The sequence below is a fragment of the Silurus aristotelis genome (genome assembly GCF_946808225.1).
Source record: "Silurus aristotelis genome assembly, chromosome: 24".
Classification (NCBI taxonomy): domain Eukaryota; kingdom Metazoa; phylum Chordata; class Actinopteri; order Siluriformes; family Siluridae; genus Silurus; species Silurus aristotelis.
The window spans coordinates 14,917,361-14,936,805 of record NC_139597.1 but is presented as its reverse complement, the minus strand read 5'-3'; the positions used below and the strand labels follow the sequence as shown (position 1 = coordinate 14,936,805).

The following is a 19,445-nucleotide window of genomic DNA, read 5'->3' as shown; positions in this document are numbered from 1 at the left end:
AGCTATTACTACTACAATTACTATTACTACTATTACTACTATTACTATTACTATTACTACTACAATTACTAATACTACTATCACTACTACTATCACTACTACAATTACTATTACTACAATTACTATTACTACTATTACTGTTACTATTACTACTATTACTACTGCTATTACTACAATTACTATTACTACTATTACTGTTACTATTACTACTATTACTACTGCTATTACTACTATTACTATTACTACTGCTATTACTACTATTACTACTGCTAATACTACTATTACTACCACAATTACTATTACTACTATTACTACTGCTTTTACTACTACAATTACTATTACTACTATTACTACTACTATTAATACTATTACTACTGCTATTACTACCACAATTACTATTACTACTATTACTACTGCTATTACTACCACAATTACTATTACTACTATTACTACTGCTTTTACTACTACAATTACTATTACTACTATTACTACTACTATTAATACTATTACTACTGCTATTACTACCACAATTACTATTACTACTATTACTACTGCTATTACTACCACAATTACTATTACTACTATTACTACAGCTATTACTACTACAATTACTATTAATATTACTACTACAATTACTATTACTACTATTACTACTGCTATTACTACTATTACTACTGCTATTACTACTATTACTACTACTATTACTACCACAATCACGATTATTACTATTACTACTGCTATTACTACTATTACTACTATTACTACTGCTTCTTCTACCACAATTACTATTACTACTATTACTACTATTATTAATGCTTTTACTACTATTACTACTGCTATTACTACCACAATTACTATTACTATTATTATTACTACCACATTACTATTATTACTACGATTACTATTACTATTACTATTATTTTTATTATTATTATTATTATTATTATTATTATTATTATTATTATTATTATTATTATTATTATTATTACTATCATTACCACCACTGCTACTACTATCATTATTACTATTACTTACTATTACAACTACTACTACTACTAATAATAATAATAATAATAATAATTATTATTATTATTATTATTATTATTATTATAATTATAATAATAATAATATCTGCTTGCATATAGCCGAAGAATTAGCTGAATAATAATATAAATAACTTTGTAAAATACAGTTTAGCTTTTTTATATCCAGGGATGATGCAGCTGCTCAGATTTTTTATTATTATTATTATTATTATTATTATTATTATTATTATTGTTATTATTTATTTATTTATTTATTTATTTGTATATCTGCTTACTGAGTAACGTGACTTGTTTAAACATTTATTTATTTTAATGTCTATATATTTATTATTATTATTATTTATAATAATATATATTATTTATATTTATTGTATTCATTTACATATTTATATACGCAAAACAAGAAATATAATAAATTAAGCGGAAGTGACGTATTTTGGGCGGGCTTTTTATGTTTGTTTACTAACATGAAAGGAGCCGTCGAGCCGTTTCCAGGGAAACGCTCGCCCTTGCCGCTGATAGGAAGCCTCTCGACACGGGCTGCGGGGTTTTTGTTTTTATTATAATTTTCATTTAATTTTAAAATGTCGCTTGTAGAAAAACGCGTTGAACGCGGCGGGGTTTGAGAAGTAAAATATCCTATAGCGGAGGGGGAAAAAAAACGCCGGCCTTTGTCACCGCATCGCTTCCGCGCGACATGACGTCAGCGGCCCTCGACGTCATGTCGCACACCACGCGACACTTCGGAGACAAGATGGCGGCGGCGGCGGCGGCGTCGGTGTCCGATCCGTGAGATCAGATCGGTTAGAAAGGAAAAGATAGAGAGAAAGAAAGAGAGAACGGGTATGTACAAAAAAAATTCCTCTTATTTAAGAAATAAAATAAAACAAGGGAATTATAGCGGGCGTCAGCTGCTGCTGGTGAAGAGAGAAATACAGTCACAATCAGCCTTTAATCCGAAAACCTCCAAGCAGTAGATCAGAGTTAGCGCCAGTTAATACCCAGGAGGAGGAGGGTGATGATGATGATGATGATGATGATGATGATGATGATTATGAAGATTGTTGTGAGTTAGCGGCTCGCTAACTTTAATTACAACCCGGCAGGTTATAAAGCCGTCTAGCTCAAAGCAAACCCCAAAAACACCATAGAAGTGTGCAATGTTTTAACTGATCACAGATCACCATGAGCTCCGGTCTCACCGACAACACTGTTAGTGTTTATTCATCTTCATCATCATCACCTTCATCATCATTACGGGAAAAAACTGCGCTCCACTCCTTCACTCTGACAATCAGGATCAATTCAGTTCAGTTATCCTGCAATGGATATTGTATCAAAAATCTTTACACAGATACAGAGGTTATAAAGTTATAAGTTTAGCGCCATAAGTATATTCCTATCAATGTAAGTTTATCCCTAATTAGTGAGCCAGTGGCAACTGTGGTGTGGAAAAACTCCCAGAGATGGTATGAAGAAAACAAATCTTAAAAGGAACCAGACTCAAAAGAGAACCTATCCTTATCTAGGTGCCAATAAATGTCTATTTGTTATAGTTCCATCATTGTTGAAGTGTACTGTTCAGGGATAGTAGCTCAGATACAGAACTGTTTGGACAAATCTGCAGGCCTGAGCCATTGTAGTAGACTGTTGATATTAATTACAAGTCCAAATCCATCCTTAAGTTCTTGAGTTGCTCAGGAACTTCATATATCTTTAGGCCGTTGATGTGGAGCCTTCATGATCTGCACAGAGAATTTAAAGAACTAAATCAAAGAGGTAGGGTGTCGGGACGAATCGGGTAGATCCGGAATAAGAAGGTCATCACTGGATCACTAGATCACTGTTTACGGACGTGTTTGGATGTCATTGAAGAAGTCTGTGCTCAGGGATTCGTAGCAAGCAGCATGGAAATGTAGCTACCTCCTGTTTGGACTGAAGGTTGGGTATCGTTTCACCACCGAACTCAAATGCACAAACTTGTCAGTAGCGTGATTTGGATGCGCTGCGACGGCTATTTTAAATCCTGTATCACTTTCGAAGCTGTCTATTTTAAGGTGATGGGTTGTTGTTGTTGTTGTTGTTGTTTGTTGAGAGTAAGCAGATGATCGAGCCTGGTGTTTACCCAACCCGAGATTCTTGAGCTGTAAGACGACAACAGTGGGGTCACTTCTTGAACACTTATTACTACCTGATTGAATGCGTTTATGCCAAGATTTATCTCAAGACCTGGTGCGATATAAAGAGGGTCTCTATAACTATGGATGGAAACTTCCGTCTTTCCTCCAACTCCTCGCCTCCTCCAGGGTATATCCTGTACCACACACTGCATCTTTTTTAATTCTATACACACACTGCACATATGCACCGTCCACCTCAAAGCTTTGATTGAACCCTCCCTCTCTCTGGTCTAAAGTTAAACGACACTCTCAACCTTTACACCAACAAGTCCCGCCCCCTACGTGCCGATTGGCTAAATCAAAGGCGAGTATTAATGGCGAGGCCACTTCCTGGCCAATATCAGTGCAGGAAAGGGAACCTCTAGCTAATATGAAGTTAGGATTGTCAGAAGCGAGAGGGAAAAAATGTCGGCTTCCAACCTTTATTAAACATACGTAGAATATGTACACGTAACAGAAATGGTTTTTCAGGAGTATTCTTGGTAACTAGTTAACAAGTCATGTGCCGAGTTGATCATTAGCACTATGATCATGGGTTATACGCCTTTTGTGTGTGTCAAGTCAAGAAGCTTTTATCGTCATTTCAAATATATATATAGCCGACGCAGTACACAGTGAACCGAAACAACGTTCCTCCAGAACCCTGGTGCTACATAAACAACATCAAGCTACATAACAGAAAACACACAGCTTAGGACTAGAATGTGTGTGTAAAACAAATCCAAAAAAGCTGGGACACTGTGCAATGACTTTATTCACAACAGAACATAGAAAACATAATCAATGTTTAAACTGAGATTATATACCATTTTATGAGGAAAAAAAATAAGGCCATTTTAAATTTGATCGCTGCAGCAGGCCTCAAAAAAAAAGTTGGGACAAGGCCATGTTTATCCTGTACAGCATCACGTCTTCTGTCCGTATCCGTCTGGGAACTGAGGAGACTAGTTGCTGAAGTTTTGGAAGAGGAATGTATTCAAATTTAAAAGACTTTATTTCCTCCTCGAAATGTTTTTACAATGTATTTTTGGTTGTATTGTGAATAGAATGTCATCAAATGCAAATCATTTGCATTTTTATTTACATTTTACACAGTGTACAAGCTTATGGAATTGGTGTGTGTGTGTGTGTGTGTGTGTGTGTATTTATATATATCACAGTAGGCGTTTAAGATTACGCTGGTTGCATGAACAGTTCTGCATTTAAAGCCCTATCACTAAACCGTACACCTCAACATCGATGAACTGTAATCAATGGACATTCAGGGCCACCCACATGAGGACAGGTTCCCTTTAGAGTCTGGTTTCTCTCAAAGTATCTTCCTCTTACAATCTCAGGGAGTTTTTCCTCTTCACAGTTGCTACTGGCTCACACACGAGGATAAACATATAAGGAACAAATTTATTGGCACTAAACTTGTACATTGTTTTATACAATTTTATAACCTCTTTATCTCTGTAAAGCTGCTTTGGAACAAGCTGCTTGAATTCTTGGCTGAATTTTACAGTGTGCCTGAAAAGTCCTCTCTGTTTCTTTGTAAACACACAGCGTGTGGTGGGATGGGATGTGCCCGCATGTGTGGTTTTTAGTGTTTTCTTAAAGTACGAGCTCTGATCAAGGACCTGGATTAGCTGGTTTTCGCCACGACGAGATAAAAACACAGCAGCATTTCTGAGGTGGTATCAAGAAGTTTGGAGACTAGATCTGTTTACAAGAAAGTACTTTTATTTATCTACGTTTACTCACAATCACCTTCAGCACTCACAGCCTTCCTGTCACTACTGGAATGTGTCCTGGAAGTTTTGAAAGCATGACCAGCACGTTCTGCGATTCGAGTCAAAAAGGCGACCCTCGAGCTGAATCTTCCATCTTCGGGAAGAGGGTGAAGTCCGCAGGAGCCGAATCTGACGAGTAGGGTGGGTGCGGAAGTCAGATCGTGTTGTTTCACGTGCTGAGAATCGCAGACATAGTCAGGATAGCATCAGTTGCACAGCTCCTGATGTACACAGGACAATGTCTTTTTGCATAATGACTTATGAAAGTCGGTGCTCCCATGTGTCCCACCTCGTATATAGGACTTGACATTGAGTCTTAATCCTGGCTTTTAAATTGGTTCCTTTAAGTGCTTAACTTCATGTGTTTGACCTCGGAGTTTGAATTTGACCCATGTCTTTTTTCCGTCCTGCCCCATCAGATGAAGCATGGCCTGGCAGGAGGTAGGAGTGCTGCCGACTGCCTTCGCCACGGTCATGTGAAGAGTGCGTGTGAGCGACTGGGATGGACAAGTGTAAGCACGTGGGTCGACTGAGGCTCGCACAGGACCACTCGATCCTGAACCCACAGAAATGGCACTGTGTGGACTGCAACACCACCGAGTCGGTGTGGGCGTGCCTCAGCTGCTCGCACGTGGCCTGCGGACGCTACATCGAGGAGCATGCGCTGCAGCACTTCAAGGTAAAACGTGCCTACCGGCAAAGTGTAAACGGTATCATTCAACTTACAAACACACACAATCGAGGATTCTACCGATTATCTATTAATCGAGTAATCCAATACGAGGTACTTTTTCTATTTTCTATTATTAATTTAAAAAAAAAAACTAAACTAAATATACAAGAGAAAATAAGACGGGTGTCTTAAAATGAATGTCATTTGTTTTTATATTTAAAACATTTTTATTGTGGAAAATGCGCACAAGAATATCTGTGAAATCTAAACCCATTCAAAAAAAATCATAAATAAAAATATAAAAATCAATTTCAAATTTTGGTGACCGCACTGTGGTGGGGAAAAAAACACACACTTTCAAGGTGAAATAAAGACATTAATTCAAACTGAATTAAAACTGAACACTCCAAAAAAAATCCAAACAGTTACATCTAAAATACATTTTAAAAAATACACTTTAAACAAACAAAACATGATTCAACTTTAGAGGCCGCTGTCGTACTGCATAACGAAACCCGGAAAAAAGGTATAGGGGTTAAGGGCCTTGTTTAGGGGCCCAGGAGTGGCACCTTGGTGTCGTGATTTGACCTCATGACCTTCAGATCCAAAGTCCAATGCCTTAACCACTAAGCTACCACCTTCTTTCATATTCTCCTTTTCAAATTTTAATTTCATGAGATTAAGATTTTTCCTTGTCTTGTCCTGTAGGAGCAGCGCCACCCTCTGGCCTTGGAGGTGAACGAACTGTACGTGTTCTGCTACCTGTGTGACGACTATGTGTTGAACGACAACGCGACAGGTGACTTGAAGCTGCTGCGTGGCACTCTGGGTGCCATCAAGAGCCAGCGCTATGAGGTGACGACACGCAGCGGGCGAACCCTGCGTTCTGGAGCAGCGCAGCTGGAGCACGGGAACGCGCAGGAGCTGCAGCTGCGTGGCGAAGACCGCATGTTTACAGCACTGTGGCACCGGCGCAGAGCGCTCATGAGCCGGGCATTCCGCACCTGGTTTGGCCACACGGAGCGCGGCAGGAGGTTCCTGGAGGAGGAGCGGCTGCGCGAGGAGGAGGAGGAACGCCGAAGGGAGGCGCGCGAGAGGAGACGGACGCTGAAACGGCAGCTCCGGGAAGAGCTTGAGAGCGCACCGCCGCGGAAAAGCAACCGCATCCGGAAGCAGAGCCAAAAAGCAGTAGCTGCCGCATCCTTAAGGGACAGGAAACGAATCCGACACAAGCTGCCTGGCTCCTCGAATGTTAGGACTCGAAAAGACAAAGCACCTCAGAGACGCTCGGCCGCCTCAGCCAAGACCAATCAGACTCCGGTTTCACCTGCCAAAACTGGCGACTCCCCCATTAAGAGGCGGCCCACGGTTACGCCAGGCGTGACCGGTTTAAGGAATCTCGGCAACACCTGCTACATGAACTCAATACTGCAGGTTTTGAGTCACCTACACGTGTTTCGGGAGTGTTTTCTGAGACTGGATCTGAACCAGGCCCTGGAGCTGCTGGCGTCTGCCGTTAGCCGAAAGCTGGGGCTCTCGGTTCAGCATGGCACTCAGCCCAAAGCCCCAGGTCAGGGGTCGGGGCTTAGCGGTGGAGCCTCACGCTCACGCAGCATGGAGCTAATCCAACCCAAAGAGCCTAGCTCCAAGCACATCTCCCTTTGTCATGAGCTACACACACTCTTCCAGGTACACACTTCATGCACAACAAATTATAAGCCCATGTGGCGTTTTAAAAATTTCACAAAGCTGCTTTGTCCATCTGAGTGTCCATCTGGTGTTAGTCTTTATGGTGCCATATAGCGATCCAGTTAAACACGCCATTTCTGTTTAACAGCACAATTTGCACAACAAGCCAATATAAGTGCTTATTATAATGTTACTCCAACGCAGTACCAGATTTAAATTGGACTCTCTGGGACCAAATTATTGAATGTCCTTTAAAAACTGTGACGTTTGAATTGGGTGGGGGAAACCCAGTGTGTTCACAGAACAAATGTGGCTTTGAACATTAAAGATGCGTTATTCACATTCCAATACATAATACGGCTTATACATGAGAGGTTAACCGATAGTTAGTTTTGCTGATAACTGATTAATCAACTAGTTTTAAAATTCTTCTTCTTCTTTTGGCTGCTCCCATTAGGGGTCGCCACAGCGGATCATCTGTCTCCATACCCCCCTGTCCTCTACATCTGCCTAAAACCAACTACCTGCATGTCTTCCCTAAACACATCCTTTTTTCCTCCTTCCTGGCGGCTTCATCCTCAGCATTCTTTTTTCTATATACCCCATGTCCCTCCTCTGCACATGTCCAAACCATCTTCCTGACCTTGTCTCCAAAACATGTCTCCTACATGCGCTGTCCCTCTAATAAATCTCAACATCTTCAGCTCTGCTACCTCCAGCTTCACCTCCTGTCTTTTACTTAATGCCTCTGTCTCTAAATCATACAACATCGCAGGTCTCACCACAGTCCTATAAACTTTTCCTTTCACTCTTGCAGATACCCTTCTATCACATATCACTCCTGTCACTCTTCTCCACCCACTCCACCCTGCCTCCACTCTTTTCTTTACTTCTCTAACACACTCTCCATTACTTTGCACTGTTGACCCCAGGTACCTGAACTCCTCCACCTTCTCCACCTCTTCTCCCTGCAACTGCACCACTTCACTGCCCTCCCTCTCATTCACACACATCTGTCTTACTCCTACTGACTTTCATTCCCAATATCTCCAGCATGTACCTCCAGCTCTTCAGGCTCTTCTCAACCTGCTCCCTACTCTCACTACAAATAACAATATCACCCGCAAAACTTCATAGTCCATGGAGACTCCTTTCTGACCGCGTCCGTCAACCTGTCCATCACCACTGCAAACAGGAAAGGGCTCAGAGCCGATCCTTGATGCAGTCTAACCTCCACCTTAAACCAGTCTGTCATTTCTACTGCTGTCAGACTGTCCTCATACATGTCCTGCACCACCCTCACATACGTCTGACACACCTGACTTCCTCATACAATACCACAACTCCTCTCTCAGCACCCTGTCATATGCTTTCTCTAAATCCAGGGTTAAATACACAATGCAACTCATTCTGACCTTCTCTATACTTCTCCAACATTCTCAAAGCAAATAATGTGTCTGTGGTGCTCTTCCTCGGCATGAAACCATAATGTTGCTCACAGATGGTCACCTCTTCTCTCAGCCTGGCTTCCACTACTCTTTCACATATCTTCATGGTCTGACTGATTAACTTTATTCCCCTGTAGTTACTGCAGGTCTGCACATCTCCCTTATTCTTAAAGATCGGTACCAGCACACTCCTTCTCCATTCCTCAGGCATCCTCTCACCTTCCAGAATCTTTTTAATCAATCTTGTTAAAAACTTCACTGCCATCTCTTCTAAACATCTCCAGGCGGTATGTCATCTGGTCCAACCGACTTTCCACTCTACACCCTCTTAGTCGTTCTCAGCTCTCTTCTTAGTCGTTCTCTTAGCTCTCACTTCCTCCCTGCTAATTCGAATCACTTTCTGCTTCACCATCTCCACACCATCCAACCTTCTCTTTCTCTTATTCTTCTCATTCATCAGCTGCTCAAAATACTCCCTCCATCTTCTTAACACACTCTCCTCACTAGTCAACACATTTCCATATCCATCCTTTATTGCTCTAACTTGCAGCACATCCTTTCCAGCTCGGTCCCTCTGCCTGGCCAATCTGTATAAATCCTTTTCTCCTTCCTTAGTGTCCAACTTCTCATACAGCTCTTCATATGCCTTTACCTTGGCTTTAACCACATTCCTCTTTACCTACTGCCTCATCTTCTTGTACTTCTGCCTACTTTTCTAATCACTTTGTCTATCCCAATCCTGTTTTGCCAACCTCTTTCTCCTTATGCTCTCCTGCACTTCCTCATTCCACCACCACGTCTTTTTGTCTTCCTTTTTATTTTCAAATGTCACACCAAGTACCTTTCTAGCTGTCTCCCTTATCACTTCTGCAGTAGTTGCCCAATCATCCAGCACCTCTTCACCACCACCACCGAGCCCCTGTCTGACCTCTTCGAATCTCACACAACAGTCTTCCGCCTTTAGTTTCCACCTTCTTACAGTCCTCACTCTCCTCCTCTTCTTCTTCACCTCCAAAACCATCCTACAGACCAGCATCCGATGCTGTTTAGCTACACTGTCCCCTATCAACACCTTACAGTCTCCAATCTCCTTCAGGTTGCATCTCCTACATAGAACATAGTCCACCTGTGTGCACCTTACTCCACTCTTCTACGTCACCCTATGTTCCTCCTTCTTCTTAAAATAAGTTTTTACCACTGCCATTTTCATCCTTTTAGCAAAATCTACCACCATCTTCCCTTCCACATTCCTCTCCTTAAGGCCATACCTACCCATCACCTCCTCATCACCTCTGTTCCCTTCACCAACATGCCCTTTGAACTCTTCCCTAATCACCAATTAGGGAAACAAAAAGTAACACTCCAAATAAATCCAAACAGTTACATCTAAAATAAAATTTTTTAAAAAAGACACTTTAAACAAACACACATGATTAAACTTTAGAGGCCGCTGTCGTACTGCATAACGCAACCCGGAAAAACTCAGTATGGTTTTTTGCCAATAGTTCCAGCAATCATCTGATGAATCGGTCAACCTCTTTTATACACAGTCCTTGTGTATCATCCGATACAATTTCATAGAGCAATGAAAGGCAAGTAAGATGCAGTTGTATAAGACACACAGTTATAGAGAGACTGGTGCACAATCATTCTCGCTTTCACTCGTATTTTGTCCTAAGGATTTTCCACAAGAAACCCAGCAGTTTTGGCTTCTGTGATTATTTTTACATGCTGCTCGTGTTTAACCAAGGACCAGGGGACATCTGCATGGCAAATTTACCGCCATTAATAAATAAATTAATAAAAAAATTTATTGACAGATTTTACACACGCAAAGTTTTTGATAATAGCCATTAGACCATCTGATTGCTTAATTGGTCTTAAAACTATTTACCAGTAGTATGTGGAAATTATTCCACCTGATTCTTTCATTCATAATGCTTTTAGTGAAAATCCATATGAAATGTCTTTCACCCTTCTCTAAGTTTACCAAGTTCTCTTTCGCAACATAAAGCAGTTGCTTTTGTAATAATTGGATTCAAGTCTATCAAGTAGAACACTTTTAACAATGGACATTGTCCCAATGCAGCTTTACAGAGATGAAGAGGTTATAAAGTTGGAGTGTATAATAGAGCTGCAACAACTAATCGACAATATCAATAATAATCGATAATGAAATTATTCGTCAACGACTGGCGTTATCGATTAGTTGGGCTGCTCAAGTTACGGGGTAGCGGCAAGATAACAGCCACCCGTGAAAATGGTGGAAAGTACAGGGTCAACCGGCAGCAGGAAAAACGCAAGGCATGGCAGCATTTTATATTAAACGCAAAAAAGAAAACTGTACCTGGAAGTTATGCAAATCGGAGGTTGTGGGGGATGGAAGTACCACAGTGATCCACGTGAAAAGAAAACACTTTGGTTTAACCGATGAAGCACTTTAAGCAAAAACTGTAGAATCCTCATCATGTGAAAATGGTATATTTTAATGAAACGCTATTGTGTAAACTGTTTACTAACTGTTTACTAACGCTATTGTGTAAACTGTTTACTTTGGGACAGTCGCATCGGATCTTTTCTGTCGTGACTCGCGAGCTTCAGGTCGCGTGATTGGCCCGCTCACGACATCGTGTTGGATTCAATTAAAACGGTGCGAACAAACACTAAATCTAAAAGCAGCAAATAGCAGCAGTAAACGATTACGTTTAAAAAAAAATTGTCAACTTGCCATCTGCAAAATACAATACAATAACTGTCTAATTAATCGAATAACAAAATAATCGTTAGTTGCAGCCCTGGTGTAAAAGTCTAGTGGCTATAAGTTTGTTCCTTATCATTGCAAGTTTATCGATAATTGGTGGCAACTGTGGCAAAGAAAAACTCCCTGAGATGGCATGAGGAAGAAACCTTTAGAGAAACCAGACGCAAAAGTGAATCCATTCTTATCTGGCTGACACCGAATGTCCATTCATTACAGTTCCATCATTGTTGAGGTGTTCTGTTGAGTAGTAGGCCACAAAATGCAGAACTGTTTGTGCAAACTGGGGTCCTAAGTAGGGCTGCAAGTAACGATTATTTTAATAATCGATTAATTGGACAAATATTATTTTTTTTTTCCCAATTAATCTTATTTTAAGAAATAAAATAAGATGTTTTGCTTATAATAACTAAATAAAACCCTAATTCAGGGTACTTATGTATAAAAGTGTACTTAAAAAAATGCAAAGCCACATATTGACTTTAACTATCTTTCATTTTGACATTTTAAAGCTTATAGTAGCTGCTTGTTAAAAAAAAAAAAAAATACAAGCAGGTAAAGCAGTTTGTGTAAATCAACATTTGAAATGTTTTTAATGATAATTAAATAAATATACAATTATTGAAAACAAGCATTTGAACATAGTAAAGCTGCAGTAAATCACGTTTGAAAACAGAGAAGTTTACTATTGTTGTAGACAAATGCGATAAAAAGAGAATGAAACGGAGCAAGCTAACAGGCTTCATATATATATATATATATATATATATATATATATATATATATATATATATATATATATATATATATGAATATGAAAAAATATGCATTGTACAGATTTGTAATAAGTCTCTGAAAACCACAGTAGTGGGTAAAAAAAAAAGTAATCTTTTACTTCTGCTATTATTTGCTGCTTTTCGATTTTATCATTTATTTTTTTTCTCACCTGCTCGTGCATCACTGTGGTACTTCGATACCACACAAGCTCCGCTTTCATAATTGGTAGGTCTTCTTTGTTGCGTTTAATATAAAATGCTCCCATGACTTGGGACGCACAGTTTTTTCCTGCTGCTGTTGACCCTGCACTGTCCTCCATTTCACAAGCGGCTGTGTTATCTTGCGACCACAGTAAGCCGCAACTTCAGCAGCCCAACTAATCGATTGACAACGAATTAGTTGTTGCAGCCCTAATCCTAAGCCACTATTGATATCAATTACAGTGCAAATAATTGTGTGTTTAGGTGATGTGGTCAGGAAAGTGGGCTCTCGTGTCTCCGTTTGCGATGCTGCACTCGGTGTGGCAGTTGATCCCAGCGTTTCGAGGCTACGCTCAGCAGGACGCGCAGGAGTTCCTCTGTGAGCTCCTAGACAAAGTGCAACGTGAGCTTGAGCGAACCGGGACCCTCACACCAGCCACTGTACCAGCCAACCAGAGACGCCTGATCAAACAGGTGCTCAGTGTGGTCAATACCATCTTTCATGGGCAGCTCCTGAGCCAGGTAGCAGCACAGACACACGCTCAGAGCGATTCTCGGATGTGTACGTTGCGTGTTATAATGCGTTTTTGTTTCTATTTTTCTAGGTGAGGTGTTTGGCATGTGATCATCGCTCCAACACAGTGGAGCCATTCTGGGATCTGTCGTTAGAGTTCCCCGAGCGTTACCACAACAACAGTAAGGATGCTGCGCAGGTGCCTTGTAGGTTGACTGAGATGCTGGCCAAGTTTACAGAGACGGAGGCTTTAGAAGGAGCCATTTACGCCTGTGACCACTGCAACAGTGAGAATTAGTTTAGTTCCAAAGTTTATTTAAATGATTTGTCTATTAAATCGCTTCATCCTGCATTCACACCTTTTAATCGCGACGTTCCTCAGATAAACGCAGACGGTTTTGCTCCAAGCAAGTGGTCCTGACAGAAGCTCAGAAGCAGCTGGTGGTCTACAAACTGCCTCATGTCTTACGGCTACACCTGAAACGGTTCAGGTATATAAACACACACACACAGATTAGTATAAAAGTGCGTGCCGTGTGTTAACGTGTGTTTTGCTTGTGCATGTGGCTAGGTGGTCCGGTCGTAATCACAGGGAGAAGATCGGCATCCACGTCAAGTTCAAGCAGGAGCTGAACATGGAGCCATACTGCTGCAAAGAATCTGCCTCCAACACATCACTCCACCATCAACACTTTCTCTACCAGCTCTCTGCTGTCGTCATGCACCACGGGAAGGGCTTCGGCTCAGGGCATTACACCGCCTTCTGTTACAACACCGAAGGAGGTATGGGACTGAAATACATACATACTATATATATATATAAAACACACTGGCGATTAGAGAACAATTTATAAACAATTGAACAATTCTGAAATAATGTCATCTTCACTGCTCAACAGTTGAAGGAGTTTTTGTCCTGTCTATACCATGCTACCAGAACACCTTTTTTCCACAAAATAACTAAGGCATTTTTTAAAAAAAAAACATTATTTTGCAGAAAACACACTGATCAATATTAGAGAACACTTTCAGATACCTCCCAGTTATTGGTGTTAATCTGGCACCTGGTGCTAATTTCCTTGATTATCTGTCAACCCCTATTTAATCCGGCAGCTTAACTTCCAGTTTTACTGACTCTGCAAGATGGTGGGCCGTTTTTAAGTGACTGAAAGCCTCCGGCAGCAGGTTGTGCAGATGAAGGCCAAAGGGATGACCCTATCAGCCATAGCAAGACAAGTTGGTCGTTCCAAATCTGTGATTTTAAGAATATTGAATCTTTACAACATCACAAACTCATTCAAGTCCACCAAGAAGGCTGGTCGTCCACGGAAGACAAATACAAGAGAGGACAGGATACTGCGGAGGATCTCAATGTGCAATCGTTTCCACACTGCAGCTGGAATTGCTCACCAGTTCAGCGCGGGACAGGGTAAGGATCTGTCTCGTCATACAGTGTCTCGACGTTTAAGAGCATTTGGACTGAAAGCCCAATCTGCAGTGACCAAACCTCTCATTAGCAGAAAGAATCAAAAGGCTAGACTAAGCATGTTGTGTGGACAGAGGAGAACTGGTCCAAAGTTCACTTCAGTAATAAAGTTTTATTTATTTGGGTCCGATGGAAAACATTATGTTCGGCGACAAACTGGAGAAATACTGAACCCAAAGTGTGTAAAGAAGTGAAAAGTGGAGGAGGAAGTGTCATGGTTTGGGGCATGTTTTCTACAGCAGGAGTTGGGCCTCTTATACAGCTACATGGCAGAGTGAATGCAAATGTTTATCAGAACCTTCTTCAACAACATATGGTTCCTTCCCTGCGTTCATCACCCAATCAGCCCGCAGTGTTCATGCAGGACAACACTCCATGTCACACAGCAAAACGGGTAAAGCAGTTCCTTGAAACTGAAAACATTGAAATAAAGACATGGCCTGCCCAGAGTCCTGATCTCAACCCAATAGAGAACCTCTGGAAAATCATTGGCGAGAAAGTTATGGCCAAGAAACCCACTACAGTCACCGAACTGTGGAGGAGACTGGAAGAAGAGTGGACCAAAATCACAGCAGAGCAGTGTGAGAGACTGGTGCTGTCCTGTGGCCGCAGATGTGCTGAAGTCATTCAGAGCAGAGGCCTGTACACTTCCTACTAATTGCTGACTGTTGTGACCTTCAGAAAATTTTGTTGTAATCTTTTTCCATGCTACAGTCATTGTTGTTCTCTAATTTTGTTCAGTGTGTTTTCTGCAAAATAATGTTTTTTTTGGAAATGCCTTAGTTATTTTGTGGAAAAGGTGTTCTGGTAGAATGGTATAGACAGGACAATATCTCCTTCAACTGTTGAGCAGTGAAGATAAAAGTATTTCAGAATTGTTCAATTGTTTATAAATTGTTCTCTAATTTTGATCGCGTGTGTGTGTGTGTGTGTGTGTGTGTGTGTGTGTGTATATATATGTATGTGAGAGAGAGAGAGAGAGAGAGAGAGAGAGAGAGATAAGAGCTGTCAAAATTAACGCATTAACGAAAATTAGTTTTAACTGCGCTAATTTTATTAACACGTGATTAATGCAGCGTTATAAATCAATAAATTAAAAAAAGCAACACATTTATTCACGACGTGATTTCTTTACTTGGATATATATAAAAAATAAAATCAACTCCACCCAAAAATAGTTTCTAATCACTAAACGTTTGTTTTACTGATGCACCAAGTCTCAAATCAAGCATCAAAATCCTCCATAAGGCACATATCCGGCAATTAAAACAGTCCGTGTGGAAACATAGAAAGAAAAAAAAAAGTTCCTGATCATTTACATAATTTAAAAGACTATCATTACCTGAAAACAAACATTTACAAGAATATTTTATCTTCCTGCTCTATGTTGAGTTTGGTTTCACTTATAATAAACATACATTTGCACAAAGCAATCCATATTTGTTCATGCGCATGTTGATTACAGTATTAAAAACTCAAGGTATTAAGGTACATTTAGAACAAATAAAAATGGGCGATTGCGTTGCGATTTATCACGATTAGATATTTAAATCGATTGACAGCCATTGCTTGTTGTTGTTTTTTTTTTATTAACGCAGTTTATTATTAACATTTATTAAATCAACAGTTTTTATTTTTTAATCAATTTTAAATCAAATGCCTGCTTAGTTATATATACAAATAAAATAGAATAAATCAAATGAATGCAGTACACGTTTATTATACTGATTCGATCGAGATTAGATTCGCACAAATTAAATTGATTAAATCAAATTTTAATAAATGGCCCCCCCATTTATTATTTTTTATTATTTAAAATATTATTAAATAATTAATATTATTTATATTTATTATTTTTATTTATTATTTATTATTTGTTAGACCCCATTTGAGTAATACAGATGTGTAAATAAATGTGTAATATTTATTTTTCAAAAGACATGTTCTACTTATTTTAGCATACTTTAACAAATGTCTTAATTTAAAAACACGCAAGGTATTTATTTATTTATTTATTTACAAAATTATTTATGCACAAAATACGTTTCACTTATTTTAATTGCCATTATGGTCAAATTTAAGGATACAAATGACTTTCCAAGATAAAATGTTTTGTTACCTTTTGTTTGTAAAATATTCTCTCTCCGGCCGCAATAAACGAAAAACCGCGATAAACGGACACCACCCTAAAAACCCTATTTTATGTATACAGTACTGTACCGTATTAACATTTCACTTCATTTTATAATTAATAATTATATTTTTAAGCATAAATTTCATTATTTCAACATACAACTCCATAAAAAACAGTTCCCTATAAGTTTTTTTGGTCTCTGGTGTTATCCGCGAGAGGCCGGGGAAAATCAGCCAAACAAATTAGTTATGTGGCAAATGCGATTCCGCAATAAACCGGGGGCGCCAGATTCAAACCCGGTAAAGCGGGGGATTACTCTACTACAATTGTACAATAAAACAGGGTAATAAAAAGCTAGATAATCGATTACAATAGAATAAAAGAATAGTGCAATCAATGCTATATAATTAGAAAAATAAAAAAAGCTGAGCAAAAAGACCCTAAGTGAAAAGTCAACTATAATATAAAGAGCAATCCTAAGCCTGAAAGGAAAGACGAGGTCATTATACCGAGGCATATTGTGCTGCTGCTCTCCAATACCAAGTTCTCTGTTCGATTAAATTGTCACATTTTGTGTGTTTGCAGGATTTTGGGTGCACTGTAACGACTCGAAGCTGAGTGTGTGCGCAGTGGAGGAGGTGTGCAAGGCGCAGGCCTACATTCTGTTCTACACCCAGAGAAATTCTCAGGACAAAGGCAAAGCCAGCGACCTTTGACCCCTACTTAGCAGCCAGAGACATTGTATTGTATACTCATGTCGATATGGGTTACAGCCGAGTCTGTGTGTTTATCTGACACTGCATGAGCGTGACTCACACTCATGCCTTACCCAGACGGCAGGCAGTAGGCACTCTTGCTGTGTGTGTGTCTGTGTGCTCGCGCGTGTGTGTGTGTAAAAGAGATCAGTCCTGGCCAGAAGCATTAATGTGGCTCTGTATGAAAGGGAGGGATTTTATCATTTCTCAGTTTGGATGCCCACAAACCAAAGTAGAAAAACAAACCTGAATGTTGACTGTTCCCTGATTTTACCCTTAAAAAGGGACGGATGACACGACTGTGATGTCATGGTAATTGTGTGTGTGTGTGTGTGTGTGTGTGTGTGTGTGTGTGTGTGTGTGTGTGTGTGTGTGTGGGAGTGTATGAGTGAGTGTGTAAATCAGGTTCTTTTTTTTTTTTTTTAAGTTCACTTCAAAGTGCCCTGTTGATTTTTTTCCTCAAGGTTAAGTTTCTTAAGGCTCTTCTAGTGTTCCCAGCTCCTTTAGGAACGTGATTTGAACAATTCAGGATTTTGTTCTGTTTGTTTAGACTTTCCCGAATGTACTTTTATATGCTGAATATTTGGTTAAAACAAGATTCCTTTTTTTATTTTTGTAAAAAAGTAGATGAAAGAAAAAAAAACAATGTTCTCACCAGCCAACACAACACACACATGCTGTATGTACAGTATCCACCTGTGCGTGCGCACGAGAGCGTGTTCAGAGCGGATTGGACTCGTACTGTGACTGTATTGTGGTTAACACATTCTCCGTGTAGGTGTGTGTCTGTTAAAACTGAGGTAATCTTGTCGTGACTTTACACACACACACACACACTCGAGTCTGCCTCTTTCCAGTTGGTTCCAGTTTGAGTTGCTGCACTCTTCAGCAGGTATAGATGTAAAACTATGCAAATTGTTACCTCAATTTATAGAGACATTTACCTCAATAAATGAGACTATTTTTGCATTTTTCTAAAATATCACCCCTGAAGTATGTCTTTTTTTTTTTATCTTGTTTATTATTTATTGAGTCTTGCGTACATCTGTCAGTAGCGATCTCTTCGTCAGGTTCATGATGGATCCACAGCCAGGGTGAGTGAATTGTGAATTGGACAGCAATGCATCACTTACACACACACACACACACCCACACACACTCTATGGTCAATTTAGTTTAAGTCTGTTTGTTTCGGGTGTTTTTGTCGAGCACATGCGAAGAAACTTCAGATCGTAAGTAGGTTTAGGATTGTACCAGATACGAGCCGGGATCAAAAAGATTCGAGTCTAGTTTTGTAACACGCCAGCAGATGGCAGCACAAGGCTGCGTGCACATTCACAGGGAACACCAACCTTTATTATTCAGTTTGCCAAAAGACATTATCCAGTGTACATCTGGAGCTGTGCGGACTTCACCCTCTTTCCAAAGATAAAGATCCGGCTTAAAGGTCGCCGTTTTTGATACCATTGCAGAGATCCAGCGCGAATCGCAGAAGGTGCTTGACATGCTTCGAAAAGAAGACATCCAGGACACCTCCCAGAAGTAGCAGGAACGCTTGGAGCGCTGTATTGCTGTGCAAGGGGAATATTTTGGAGGTGATCGTCTGTAAATGTAGATAAATAAAGTACTTTTTAGGAAACAGCTAGCCTCGAAACCTTTTGATACTACCTCGTATGATTGAGCTGTCAAACTACAAGACTGCCAGTTAGAAACTGATCATCTGATACAGTCTATAAATTAATAATAGTGATGAATTTATAATAATGTCATCATTTAATTAATTTAATCAATTAATGTCAACACTGGTTCACTAGGTTGCAAACTTAGGAAATCACCCTAACACTCTGTTGGGAGGAATTATGCACATTTTTGTTACATTAAGTCAAAATAAAAAGGGGCAATTACTGCTAGTTTTAAGTTTTTTAGTAAGGGGTAGGTCTTCACCTGCCATTGAAGCTATCCAGTGGCTCAGCTGTTCAGACATCTAATTTAGTCCACGAAGTTCATTCC

General features: G+C 39.8%; 1 protein-coding gene across 1 annotated transcript; it reads left to right on the top strand.

The window, feature by feature from the left end:
- The first annotated feature begins 1,538 nt into the window (after window positions 1–1,538).
- On the top strand, window positions 1,539–18,420 carry usp44 (ubiquitin specific peptidase 44). Its single transcript, XM_083528426.1, has 8 exons — window positions 1,539–1,889; window positions 5,421–5,680; window positions 6,383–7,363; window positions 12,811–13,068; window positions 13,152–13,347; window positions 13,443–13,551; window positions 13,632–13,843; window positions 17,266–18,420. The coding sequence occupies exons 2-8, from the start codon at window positions 5,504–5,506 to the stop codon at window positions 17,394–17,396; spliced, it is 2,064 nt and encodes a 687-aa protein (XP_083384552.1). The 5' UTR covers window positions 1,539–1,889; window positions 5,421–5,503; the 3' UTR covers window positions 17,397–18,420.
- Window positions 18,421–19,445: the final 1,025 nt, after the last annotated feature.